Genomic DNA, 13,740 nt, shown 5'->3' with positions numbered 1-13,740 from the left:
CAGAGGGGGCTTCCGATCCAGAGTTAAGCCCTGAATGCCTGGAGACTCACAAATGCCCACCCTCCCACCTACTCCTGCCTCCTCCACCGCTGTCGTCTGGCAGCTCCTCTGCTCGCCCTCAGCCCACCATCATTGCGGTGCGAGCCCCGCGGGACTGCCATCCTCCAGCGTCGCCGTGGTCTGAGTCTCCCTCACCTCCGCCTCCAGCCTCCGAGGCCCGGACTCCGCCTCGGCCCGTAGCTCCACCTCGGCTCCTAGCTCCCTCGCCTCCACCGTCATCCATCAGCTCCACCAGGCTCCCTCGTCCCTCCGGGCTCTGCCTTGGTCGGGCGTCGACCCGCCATCGCCTCTGGACTCCTCTCCTCTGGCTGCGCCTCTTCGCTCTGTCCCACCGGCTCCGTTGATGGACTGTTGATTGTAGTTTCTCCCTCTGTGTCCTTATTTGGTTGTTCCTGTTCTCCTTATTAGTTAATCACCTCATTGTGCTCACCTGTCTGCCCCTCGTTATCTGCCCTATATCAGTTCCTGTCTCTTGTATTCTAGTTTGTCGGTTATTGTTGATGTCTACTCTACCCTTTGTGCTACGTGTGATTTACCGTCTGGATTACCGGTTGTCTATTTATTAAATATTATTGTATTCGTCGTCCTGCCTGATCTCTAGAACACCCTGCCCGTGACTATTATATTATATTAAAGTATACTGTATGTCTCTCCTATATTAAATGTATTTAGTACAATTCAATTATTTTTCCATAATATTTTATTAAATGGAATTGGAACCAGAACTGGAAAATTTCTTACGATTCCCAACCCTAAACCTTGGCATCAAAACAAAGTGTGTAAATACATTAAAATTAACATTATTAAATTACCCACAACCTTGAGCGTGCCTGAGAGGAGCAAGTACGTGAGAGAGAAAGAAAAGACAGGAGTAGATATGAAAACATGAGTATTCTCTTTGACTTTACAGTGTCAGACAACACATTTACCGCAGAAAGCATGTAGTCATAGCAACAGCAGCTAATGCCGAGTTCACACTGCACGATTTTCAAACTCGTCAGATCGCCGTTGTTTTCACACTGCGTGACTATCTGGGGTAGCATTCAGTTGCTGCTGTGTTCACATTGCACGATGGATCGGCGACAGGGGGTTTCACACTGCATGACTTCACAATAGGAAGAATCGCCGACAGCTCTGTCTGGTCCGCAAACTACGTTTCACAACAAAACACACGCGAGAAGTGATAAGGCAATAACGCGAGAACCCGCGTGCGTCAGACCGGAGTTCTCCAGCGAGACTGTAATTATTCAAATATATATATATATAGCCCGCAAATTGTCTGTGAGCTGATTTCCAGCTACAAGGAGAAAAAGAAAAACAGATTATGCAGGAGGGAGATGCAGGGAACAGGGATTGGGTGTTCTGCAAAGAGAGTTGGAGTTAAATAATTTTGCAGTAACTGTTATGCTGATGTTGTGGCTGGTCAAGCAAATGTTTGTGCTTGTTTCTGTATGATATAATTGTTCATATATCTATTAAAATACTGATATTCTGGTCTATAACTCCTCCCCGAACTTCCCTCTGCCCTGTATCTTGGTCTCTCATTGGCTGTAGGTCATCGCCGATGTAGTTTTCAGTCAGAAATCATTTCACACAGCGTGATTGTGAATCGTCGACAGCTCCAGATATGTAGCATGCCAAATATTTTGCGGGCGTCGGCGACGTGTCGGCGATTACCTCAGATCGCGTCTTTGATAATTCACACTGCATGATTGTCACTCGCGTGAACGAGCACCGATTTGCCTCCGATGTCGGGCATTTGTCGGCGATTTCACAAAACCTGTCGGCGAGTGAAAAATCGGGCTAATATCGTGCAGTGTGAACTCGGCATAAGTCTTAGTGCAAGAGTGTCTGTGTGTAGGTGCGTGTGTGCACACAGATTTACTTTTCAAAGGCATGAAAGAGAAAAATAGTGCAAAATGAAATATTTAACGGATTCAGCTCTCTTTTGAGCACACGTACATTCTCAGTGTGAAGATGAAAGTGGCAAACAGGCACTTATCAGGCCAACTGAAGCGGTACATTTTAATTAACACCTGTGCCCTGCGTTTATCAGTTATCGAAACCGTCTCCACGCAACCCTTTCTGTGCGATGACCTCATTTGAAATTAATTTGATTCGAATGAACACAAATGACGATCAAGACTGCGTATTAATGTTCATAATACTCCTAGATAGCTGTTGCTGGGTGAGATACCATTAGTAACTGATGTTACCTGTAACTCAAACGGCAGGCATCCTCCTTAGATCAGACGTGTGTCAGAGTCTGTCTCACCAGCACAAACCCCCCATCAACAGTCTGCACCTGTTTTGAAGGAAGTTCTCTTTCTTCCTCAGAATAAAGGGAAGCCCGTTTTGAGATTTTCCACTTAGGGAAAAGTCACTTCCACCCACACATGGAGAACACCACTGCAGGAGGAGGAGGAGGAGGATGTGAACTGAACAATAGAGACTCGCGTGTCGGTCGAGTTCCGTAGTTGAGGTCCTGACATGCTTCACCCTGTCGCCCAGATAAGCCTCTCTCCCCTCTCTGCTTCACTACCAGCCCCTCATCCTGCCCCGCAACAACAGCCATTGTTATAAGACAAACATTACAGTCTATTTCTGTCAAGGCTGATCAAGTAAACAAGGTGGTGCTGAACTTGCACCGCCAACCTTTTATTTATCTCATCACAGAGACTCTGTGCCAAACAAACACTAAAAAGAGGTTTGCAAGCTGCAGTTTCAGTAATGTAGGAGCTAGCTGTCACATGAGAAGTTGTCACAAGGACTATATCTCAGTAATTATGAGGTTTTGAGTCAAAAATCTAATTATACAAATGTTTTTTCTAGCAGTAATTTTTATGTGGGTTTCAATTACTGCGCTCTAAACTTTCTTAAGTTAGAACCATTTTTGTGAATTCTGTCCTCCAAACTTCCATCTTATAACCAGTGAACATTATTTAACCACATTAGCATGTACTTAGGTGAAAGCCAACCATAAAATCAAGGTAGATTTACTGAAACCTGAACCTGTGCTCTTAAGACCAGCATGTGTTTTTTTTATATAAACTTCAGATCAGGGCAAGTTGTTACATTTTATAAATTGTTATCAATTTAAAACAATTTTTTTTGATCTTTTTAAGTCTCCTGTGCTCACTATGCAATGATCAAAATTGAGTAAAAAAATATAGTACTATTGTGGAATATTACTTCAATTTAAAATAACGTTCTATTTTAATATTCTTAAAAGTGTAATTGATTCCTGTGATGGCAAATCTGAATTTTAAGCATCATTACTCCAGTCCTTAAGAAATAATTCTAATATGCTGATTTGTTGCTCAAGAAACAATTCTTATTATTATTGATATTAAAAACAATTGTGCTGATTAAGATTTATGTGGTAAGTGTGATATATTTTTTCAGGATTCTCTGATAAATATAAAGTTTGAAATAACAGCATTTGTTTGAAACAAAAATCTTCTGTAACTTTTTGTAAGAGTCTTTACTGTCACTTTTGATCAATTTAGTGTGTCCTTGCCTAATAAAAGTATTAATTTCTTTCAAATAATAATCTTACTAACCCAAAAAAAGCTTTTCTATTTAATGATAGGTTGCATTATGACAGCATTATGACCTTATAGTATGACAACATGCTCTGCTATTAGAGGATTGCATATCTTCAAGAACAGGAAGACATTTATTCAAAGTGCTGAAAAAGGATCTGTGAAGGACGACAGGAAAAGCACTTCTTCAGGGAAGGATATTGTGCCTAAAATAGCACTGACCAGTTGCTACATGAGAACGTCTCTGCTGAGCCACTCAGGAAGCTGCTAGTAATTAATATAGAGACTTGCTGACTGAAGTAAAATCCTCTAACATGTATAAGGAACAACTAGTCCTTTCTTAACGTGAACGTACTGAATCCAACACTAAATAAAAGAAAGACAGTGAGAGGTGTAAATGAGACTAGTACACTCAGACAAAAGTGCTCTCAGTCAGACACTCTCTCTCTGTGAGAGCTCTTACTTGTACAAGAGTTCCTGTGAGCTGCATTCCATTAGGATTTACCGTCAGTTACTCACATGAAATATGAGATTTCTTTAAAGAGTTAGCGAGAGGCTTACAGCAACAAAACCCTTTGTCAAAAAACACACATTCCAAAAAGCATGCATTCCAGTTTCTGTTTTGGTACATGAGGCCTGGGACAGTGTTTTTTTCCATCACAGGATGCCTTGGTGGGGCCTTTCATTCACTGGCCCCGGACAAAGGCCTGGGATAATATTCCTGGTGATGGGCCAGTGCAACATCATACCCACACATCTTTACATAGACACAGGCATCATATTCAAACATTTATATACCTTCACCTGTTTACTGCGGTGACTGTGGACTCAGCAGATCGGATCTAGTGTTAGCTGCAGAATTATCAATATGCATGCAGTCAATACGACTGTCGCAGTCTCTCCAGTACTCAAGCGATTTCTGCCCTCCTATGGTAAAACAGAGAATCTGAAAGAGAAAAGTAGTTCAGAAAAAAAGCATTTCAGTGTTTGATGGTTTTATGCTGAATGCAGATATAAAAAGGTTGACTGGTTTTCTGTGTGAGCCACTTATTTTAGTACAGTACATAACAAATAATATTTGAATGGCTGTTTCCTCTGACATTTACAAAAAAACATCTTAAAAGGATAGTTCACCCAAAAATGTCATTCCAATCTCATAAGACATTGATTAATCTTTGAAACAAACATTAAAGGGATAGTTCACCCAAAAAATTAAAATTCTGTCATTAATTACTCATCCTCATGTCGTTCCAAACCTGTAAGACCTTCGTTCATCTTCAGACCACAAATTAAGATATTTTTGATGAATTCTGAAAGCTCTCTGACCAGATAGAAATTTTCATTTTTGGGTAAACTATACCTTTAAGATATTTTAATGAGTCCTGAAAGGTTTCTGTCCCTCCACTGAAAGTCCAGGTAACCAAAACTTAGAATATCCAAAAAGGTCATAAAGGCATCATAAAATACAATGAACTTCAAAAGATGATAGAATTTTAATTTTTATGTGAACTATCCCTTTAAACACACTATTCACACTATTAGTATTTTATTTATTTTGTCTGCTAACAATGTTCAATGGTACATTCAGCAGTGTATATTTTAAATAAATAAATAAAACAATTCTACCTTTTGTGTTTAATAGCATTCCAGTTGGAAAATGAGGTATTTACATAAATATTTTTACATGTCCAACTCCTATGTTTTGCTAAGGCTAATTACGCAGTTAGCATTCAAATACCCTTAGTACACACAATTAATATATCCACCTTTCTTGCATAATTTGACAATAATTAGGTATTTTCTGAAAATGAGGCAATAAAAAGTATACATATTCTGTTCAAACCTGATATTTACCACATTTTTCTCTGTTTTCTTCACAAATTGCGTCTCATATTTCTCAAGCTCTTCTATTGACACTGTTGTCTTCTTAGTAACTGTTAACTTATGTGCTTTTTAAAAATGTAATTGGGGCAAAACTGTTAACCTGTATGAGTTCGCCAGATTTAAATCACACATTCATCATCCATCTTCTGCCCGATGTAGCGCCTCGGGATAGCAGGAGCCCCTTTTCAGTGCCTCTGGCCTAACGGCGAAACACCCTAAACAGGTGTGACTGACTGTGGACTGTCCATTTTTAATTCACGATTCAACATAATCATAACCCACTCTTTTCCGAGCCTTGAGGTGGCAGCAGATCAAGCAGAAAACAGTAACGTTAGCCGGGCGCGAGACCAACGAACAAGAACCAAACACGTCATTTCCTATTTACGTCAATTTTCCCGCGCTGGTTGTAGAGTCAGCTGTCATTGAGAATAAACACTGTGCAATTTTTTTTAAGTATGTCAACCTCAGATTATGATCCAGCTTGTTTGCCTGACTTGTTGCCGATTTATTACCGCAGACTGTTCTTCCCGTTTTCACAGTACTATCGCTGGTTAAGTTATGGCGGTGGTAAGTAAATCTCTTAGCCACTAACTTGCCCATGTCGGTCTATGATCACACAACGAGCGATTGACAGGTCTTTAAAATGCTGTCTTTCTGTAGTTCTTGTATTTGTAATGCAAAGTCGTTTTTATGTGTTTTTAGTTTATGCAATATGGCTTTTACATGCGTACTTTAACGTTCAACAACATTTATGTCTCTACCTCAACACTACTAGAATCAATATTTCTAATTTTGCCTCTTGCAGTGTCTAAAAACTACTTCCAGAACCGCGAGTTTTCCTTCACCCTAAAAGATGACATTTATGTAAGATATCAGTCCTTCACCAGTCAGAATGAGCTGGAGAACGAGATGCAGAAAATGGTTCCCAACAAGATTGATATTGGAGCAGTCTACAGCCACAGGGTAATGTAACTCCTCTATATTATATTATATTATATTATATTATATTATATTATATTACATTACATTGAGGTTATATTAGGTTATATTGTTATATTGCATGCCCTGTGCATATATGCTATATGCTAAAACAGCATATTTTAAGCAGTATTTTGATTCATTCTTTTATATTAACGTAGTTATGCATATGCCTGTGAGTTTTATGGAATATTCATACTTCTAGAAATTTGTTTGTCACACAGGATTCAAAATAAAATAAAGTGGGCAAAATATACAAATAAAATTGTGCTGTGGTTTCATAGTTCTGTAGCTACATAGAAAATATTATAGTAAGTATATTTAAGTCTTTGTTGCAATTAAATATTTGCTGTGATTAGATGCTTCTAAAAAATTGTAAATTATAATTGCCCATTTTTTGCACTTTAATCTGCTTCATCCTGGTTTTAATGCACTTTAACTTTTTTAATGAAGTATGCTCACTCAGGGACTTTAGTAAGATTTTATCAGAAAAGATTTTAGAATTTTTATCAAATGTTGATTTAAAAAAAAAAACTTGTATAATTTAACTGCTGTATTTTTCTGTTTGCTTGTTTTTTTTGTGTGTGTTTCTGTAACACTTGTATTATTCCCTAATTGCTACTCAGTTTTTGCCATGAAGATAGCCTTAGATGCTGACATGGCAATAAAAATAAATAACTACTACTACTTTAATCTGCTTCATATTTCTTGTGGGAAAAAAATGAAATGAAAAGATCGTAATTTCTCTGGTTCTATGATTGACAGCCCAGTCAACATAACGCGGTGAAGTCTGGAACCTTCCAGGCCCTGGAGAAGGAGCTGGTGTTTGACATTGACATGACAGACTATGATGATGTCAGATGTTGTTGCAGGTATACAGATGCCTTTTCTGCTTCTTTCATCTTGTTGACTGTTGTTCTAAATGCAGTTATTTATATTTTTTATAAATGTTCTTTTTGTTCTTCAGTGCTGCTGATATCTGCTCAAAGTGCTGGACTCTAATGAACATCGCTATCCGTATTCTGGACCGGGCACTTCGGGGTAAGCATAACTTTTTATCAACAGAACTTTTACAGTTTTGAGTAACATCATAACAAATATACAAACAAAACAAATTTAACAAACTTGTGCTATTCATGTGGTTCAGAGGACTTTGGATTCCATCATCTCCTATGGGTGTACTTGGGCCGGAGAGGGGTGCATTGTTGGGTTTGTGATGATGCTGCTAGAAAGCTCTCGGTGGCGGCGCGGTCTGCCGTGGCAGAGTATCTCAGTTTAGTCAAGGTATTCGCATATCAGATAATTGATCATTCTAGAAACTGTTTATCATGTTCAGCTGTGTAATCTAAAAGCTGTATTTTAATTAATTAATTGTGTGCCCTGTGCATGTTTATTTAGGGTGGTGAGGAGACTGTGAGAAAAGTTGTGTTGTCAGATCCAATCCATCCTTTCATCAAGTAAGGGGAAATAATGACTTACTTCCTTAGGCATATAACATGTATATGTCAATGATGTAACCGTAGGCTCCCTCTTTTTCTTTTAGTCATTCTGTCTGTGGTGGAGCGCTATTTCCAACAATACACCATTGTGGACCAGGACATATTGGGCAGTAAGGAGAGTGTAGACAAAGTGCTCGCTCTGTTGCCTGAAGATATCCTTTCATTCCCAGTAGTGCTGCCACAATACCAATATTTCAGTAGTCGGTACAAATACCAGTCAAATTTCACAATTCTCGGCACCAGTTTTGGTACCATAACAAAAAAAAGATTGGAAATACTTAACTTTTTCATGATTCAAGCAGGTTTTCATTGTATCCAATATAAGTATTTGATTAGTGTAACTCCTTTTATATGAGGAGCCCAGTTAACCATTATTTCTTTAAGTCTGACTTGCACATATCAAAAAGGACCTGGCAGTCTCTTATAAGGATGAAAAGGACCCGATGAAGCAATGGGACCAACTCTGCGATCTGGTTGAACGTAAAAAGGTAAAAGCAAAGTACTGGCACCACTGACCACGCAACAACATTGAGATCTCCTCTTTGTAGACAAATGAAATCTTTCACCAGGGATGGTAATTCAGTTTCCTATGATTTTCATTTTTCATGTGCGTCTGTGAAGTCCAATAGTAGGAAGGGTGGTCAGTACTTCGATAAGGAGATCATGCTGCAGTACTGTTACCCGCGACTGGATGTCAACGTCAGTAAAGGAGTCAACCACTTACTGAAGAGCCCCTTCAGCGTACACCCTAAGACAGGTGAGATATAACTTTACACACTGCTGTTTAAACGTTTGGGGTAAGGCAAGTTTTTTTTTTTTTTTTTTTTATACAATGATAATTTTAATCTTTTGTAACACAAATTTCTTTACTAATTCAAATACTGTTCTTAAAATTAGTTATTTTGAGGGGGTAAAGTATCACTGTTTCCACAAAAATATTAAGCAGCACAACTGTTTTTAATATTGATGATAATAAATGTTTCCTTAGCAACAAATCAGCATATTAGAATGATTTCTGAAGGATCATGTGACACTGAAGACTGGAGTAATGATGCTGAAAATTCAGCTTTGCATCACAGGAATAAATTACATTTAAAAAAATATTAACATACAAAACAGTTTGTTTTAAATAGTTGTTTTAATATTTAACAGATTTTACCAATATTTTTAATCAAATAAATGCAGCCATTGTGATCATAAGGCAATGCATGAAAACATTTTTTTTAGCAGTAGCGCATTGCTAGTCTTATGGGGCAAGTTTCATCTGTGCTTTAAAGCAGCACTATGTAACTTTTTCTGTGTTTTTCTGTGTTTTTGTCTTATTCCGAATCACTACGGTACACTTATAATAAGTACTTATATTTGGACTATTGTAGCCTAGTCGGGTCGTCACCGCTGCGGAGTAACACATACCTGCGTGAATCGCCATAGACATAAACTTAGAGAAGTAGCTCCGGTTGGAATGTTCTTCCGCGGGATGTGTGCAGTTCTGTTTATTAACCGCTAGAGCGCCAAAAGTTACATAGTGCTGCTTTAAGTTTCAGGTACAATGGGTTGCAAATGTCATTTCAATTTGATTTTAAACATCTTTTTGTATTCAACATTTTCTTTAGGTCGAATCTCAGTGCCAATAGATCTGAAAGAACTGAACACGTTTGATCCTTTTGAGGTCCCTACGATCAGGTAAATGCTGAATATATCAGTGTCTATCTTTGTCAGGTTGTTCCATATAATGTGACAAGTGCTTTTATATATGCTGTGGTTTCTAAAAATACTTGAGGAGCTTATGTCTGAAGTTAGATATGCTAGACTCACTTGTCTCTCTGTAGTCTGATCTGTGAGGAGCTGGAGAGACCCAGAGCAGATGAGGCAGAGGAAGATGACAAGAAGGACAAGGAGAATGAACAAGAAGCTGGAGAACGACACAGAATCAGAGGTGAGCAAACATTGACTGTTCGGTTTAATCCGTTTATATATGTTGGTATTGTTCAGGAGCCAACTTCAGTTCTGTGGGCAGGTACTGTGTGCTAAACATGGTTTTGGTTATTTGTAGACTACAAGCGGACCAGCCTGGCCAAGTATGTGAAGGTCTTTGATTGGTTTTTGGAGGCAATGGCTCGATCTCGGAAAGGAGAGATGCTGAAGAAGAGTGGTGAGATAGAAAAAGTTTCTTTGTTTTTCTCTGACTTTCATGTCTTTCACGTACACTTGATTTCAGCTTTTACATTACAAATGGATTAGGGATGCATGACACATCGGTGATTGGTCAATATTGCATAATTAATTCTGCATAATTAATATCCTCTATTTTTACATTTAAATTTGAGCATTAAATGACAACAAAGTTTCTTTAAAAAACACAAATTTAGCACTGTTAAAATGTAATCTTTAGTCAATATGATTTGATTTGATGTTTTAGTGGTTTATTTTTATTCAGTAAGACAAAATCACTCATAATCTTAATATTGGCCATTATATAATAAAACATAAGGATTAGCTTAAGCGTTGTTTATGCACCAAGAGCTTGTAACACTCCAAAGAGAAAGGAAAAATTGAAATCGCATCATATGACCCCTTTAAACTGATGATGGTGGTTCTAGTTGTTGTGACTGTGCAGATTGTATCATTGATTGTTTGAATGGGATTGATTTTTGGTTTTTGCAGATCTTCAGATGGACTTCTAAGACAGAAGAGCTGGGACTATAAAACAGCAGTTTATCAGAATGCATTTACATGTTTATCTGCTGACTGTCTGCTTCTGTAGATAGACACTTTCACATACAAAGAACCACAACAGTTTTGCTCTGAAACATTCCATTGGACGATCAGTCAAATTATAAAATAATGTCATTTATTTCCATGTGATACTGTGTTTCTTTACTTTTCTAATGGAAATAGGTTTTCCCTCATGTTCTGTATTTTGTAAATCAAACCTTTGTTTTTTTATTTGTTTCATTTTTCTACCAGTGAAATAAAATAAATTGTACAAATCTGTTATATTTGTTGTCTGGTTGGGGGGGGGGTTGTTGTGACATCTGTATTTAGTCTGAACGAAAATGTGGTGGGAAGCTAAATACAACATTCAAGCATGGTGTTAATTTAAAAACAAATTTATTCAAAACCTGTTCTTCAGCAATATAAAACAACATTGATAGACAAGTCTAATACAGTGTTACAAACTGCATGGAAGCAGACTAGACAGCAACATTTAAACAGCTTCTCTTTGACTGAGCATCAGTCTCATTTGGCCATGTCAATCAGACTCTGTAGTGATGTTGGAACCCAGGTTTTCTCGCCTTGGACAAAGACCACTCCACGCTCAATGTAGATGACTATTCTACCAAATGTGAACAACTGTTTGCCCATATGCCGTTTAGCCACCAGTGGCATGAAGACGATGCCGTTCTCCTCAGCTTTGGCCTGGACTAGATCTTTAAAGTTGGTAGGTACAGATGCTGGTACCGCTGTGGTGCCTGGTGGCCGTTTGACAGAATTCTCCATGTCACGGCGATCAGGCTGAGGCTCGCACTGGAAATCTTTCCTTCTCTCCGTCTGAATCAGATATGCAATGTTCTCTCTTGCTCCTGGTTGCATATACCCACCTGCAAAAGACATAAGTGAAGTTGAAGGTAGAATGAGAGACCTGTACAAAGCTACAAACACATTTAGTGGACTTTGTATGTTATATTTTTTTCTAGTGACCGACCTAGTCCGGACGCAACAGCACGATTCATGATGTCAAGGGCCTCGTTCAGTTTTTCTTTGACCAGTGGGTGACTGAGCAGGTTCTCTGAGAGCAAGCTTTTCCAGCCCAGATACCACTTGGTGATCTCCTCATAGTTTGGGCTGTTACTGAGCCAGGAACACAACACCTGCACCAGGAAACAAAAGAAACACCTAGTACTCAACTTCAATGTACGAGTCACACTTAAGGGTAAAATAAAGAAATGTATTCATCTAAAACAAATGTAACATTTTCTAATAGTTTTTCTAACACTAAGTTGTTTATGAATAAATGTAGTTCAATGTAACAGTAAAATGAATGAATAACTTTTTAAACTTGGAATAGAAATGTAAAAATGTACATTTAATATCAAAATATGTATATTTAATTCATGTTTACAATGTTGGTTAAATCTATCAAAATAATACAATATTAATTAAATTTTTTTGAATATTGGCCAATGTCTTAATAAATAGGTTCATTTAAAAATAATAATTAATTCCTTCATTTTCTTCTTAAGTGGTACTCTAAGTCAGTCACACATTTAGTTCCAAAATGCAAGCCATACTGATATATTACACCAGTCAAGCTTGGTTCTAACTGATGTTTCTTCTACATAAAAATTGTTTGTATTCTTTTGACTATTCTTTAGACTGACTGACCTGTAGCCATTTGGGGAAGAAATTCTTATCCAGCAGTCCAACCATGGTGGAGACAGAGAGCATCCCTTCCCAGTCCATCACCCAGTTGAATGGTTCCAGTACTTGCTGGTGAGGATTCACCACCAGCTCTCCTAAACACAGAGCTGCAACACAGTAGCAAAACCTTCAGAGACTCCCTAAGACTGACACTGACACTGACAATCTAAAAGATAAGCACATACCTAATTTGGGAACAATATTTTTGACCATGAAAGCCTCCCAGGCACCGGGTGTGAAGACATCTTTCCAGGGTTGTAGAATGAGTCTGGCGGAGGAGTCGCTGGGGTGCCAGCGCTGCAGGGCATGGGCTAGTTTACTGCGGATGGGTGCATACAGCGGCTCAAGACGGGTTTGCATCAGAGGCAGCCAGGGATGAATCCATGAATGGATTGGCACTGTGTCTGTCAGTGGGTTCCAATTGTCCACCTATCCAAAACCAGATTGAGGTTAGATCTTAAACATACTTATGTTTGACAAGAAAATGTACAACGTGAATTGGTCATATGGTCAGCACAAACCTCTCTTTGTAGTCGTGGGAAAATAAGCTGCTCCAAAACATGGTCCAGAATCCACAGCGGCAATACAGGAGCCCAGCACTCCACACAGTCCACCATGGGCCCCACGTTTCTAGGCTGCCACTGAGACACACAGCTCCTCATGACTGGAACCAACACTTCCCATATCAACCTGCACACAAACCTCCTGCTCGAGTCATTTGCTTCCACAGACACTCCACATACACACTTCCAGATATGGGTTACCTGTGATAGGGGTCCATGTTAGAAGTGTCTGGGCCACCATGAAGAGATTGTGAGCTTTCAAGAATGGCTCTCCACTGACCGACTTCCTCTAAACCATCTGAACAGTCCTATAGATAAACAGAGAGAGTGCAGAATTCATATGTAATAATCCAGAGCTTATGCAAAGTATGAAAACAATAACAAAATCAATGATGATTAATACAAAGATCTAATGAGATTTTCGAATAGTTTGCGACTACTGGACTTTTTAAAAATATATTTTTAAAATGATATATTACATTTTATAATATATTCAACTAGAAAACAGTTATTTTAATGTGTAATATTATTTCACGATATACATTTTTTAAAACTATTTTTAATAGTGCTGTCAAACGATTAATCGCGATTAATCGCATCAAAAATAAAAGTTTTGGTTTACATAATGTGGGTTTACATAATATGTGGGTTTATTGTGTACATTTATTATGTATATATAAATACACATGCATATATAAGTGCTGTCAATTAATCGCATACAAAATAAAAGTTTTTGTTTGCACAATATATGTTTTCTGTTTATATTTATTATGTATATATAAATACACA

General features: G+C 38.2%; 2 protein-coding genes across 3 annotated transcripts in view; one reads left to right on the top strand and one right to left on the bottom strand.

Moving 5' to 3' along the window:
• Positions 1-5,882: 5,882 nt before the first annotated feature.
• On the top strand, positions 5,883-10,904 carry LOC107671973 (DNA primase small subunit-like). Its single transcript, XM_016464990.1, has 13 exons — positions 5,883-6,056; positions 6,295-6,452; positions 7,233-7,339; positions 7,435-7,508; positions 7,615-7,751; positions 7,866-7,924; positions 7,991-8,118; positions 8,363-8,454; positions 8,588-8,723; positions 9,580-9,649; positions 9,796-9,902; positions 10,020-10,118; positions 10,631-10,904. Exons 1-13 carry the CDS (start codon positions 5,945-5,947, stop codon positions 10,648-10,650), a joined length of 1,299 nt encoding a protein of 432 aa, XP_016320476.1. The 5' UTR covers positions 5,883-5,944; the 3' UTR covers positions 10,651-10,904.
• Positions 10,905-11,060: 156 nt separating this feature from the next.
• LOC107671994 (tuftelin-interacting protein 11) overlaps positions 11,061-13,740 on the bottom strand; it is a 6,904-nt gene continuing 4,224 nt past the window's right edge. For both annotated transcript variants that reach the window (XM_016465017.1, XM_016465019.1), the window contains exons 9-14: positions 13,153-13,259; positions 12,910-13,078; positions 12,574-12,817; positions 12,353-12,495; positions 11,673-11,838; positions 11,061-11,568 (exon numbers count right to left, since the gene is read on the bottom strand). In XM_016465017.1, coding sequence (XP_016320503.1) covers positions 11,207-11,568; positions 11,673-11,838; positions 12,353-12,495; positions 12,574-12,817; positions 12,910-13,078; positions 13,153-13,259 — 1,191 coding nt within the window. In that variant the 3' untranslated portion in view covers positions 11,061-11,206. The remainder of the gene's footprint in view (positions 11,569-11,672; positions 11,839-12,352; positions 12,496-12,573; positions 12,818-12,909; positions 13,079-13,152; positions 13,260-13,740) is intronic.

Source organism: Sinocyclocheilus anshuiensis, unplaced genomic scaffold (genome assembly GCF_001515605.1).
Source record: "Sinocyclocheilus anshuiensis isolate Anshui unplaced genomic scaffold, SAMN03320099.WGS_v1.1 scaffold1053, whole genome shotgun sequence".
In the NCBI taxonomy this organism is placed as follows: Eukaryota; Metazoa; Chordata; class Actinopteri; order Cypriniformes; family Cyprinidae; genus Sinocyclocheilus; species Sinocyclocheilus anshuiensis.
Note: the sequence above shows the minus strand (reverse complement) of the source record. Positions and strands in the feature narration are given on the sequence as shown.

Coding starts and splice junctions, on each gene's coding strand:
- LOC107671973 (XM_016464990.1), top strand. CDS start 5,945: ATGTCAACCTCAGATTATGATCCAGCTTGTTTGCCTGACTTGTTGCCG. Junction 6,453..7,232: donor GAGCAGTCTACAGCCACAGG/GTAATGTAACTC, acceptor TATGATTGACAG/CCCAGTCAACATAACGCGGT. Junction 8,455..8,587: donor ATCTGGTTGAACGTAAAAAG/GTAAAAGCAAAG, acceptor GCGTCTGTGAAG/TCCAATAGTAGGAAGGGTGG.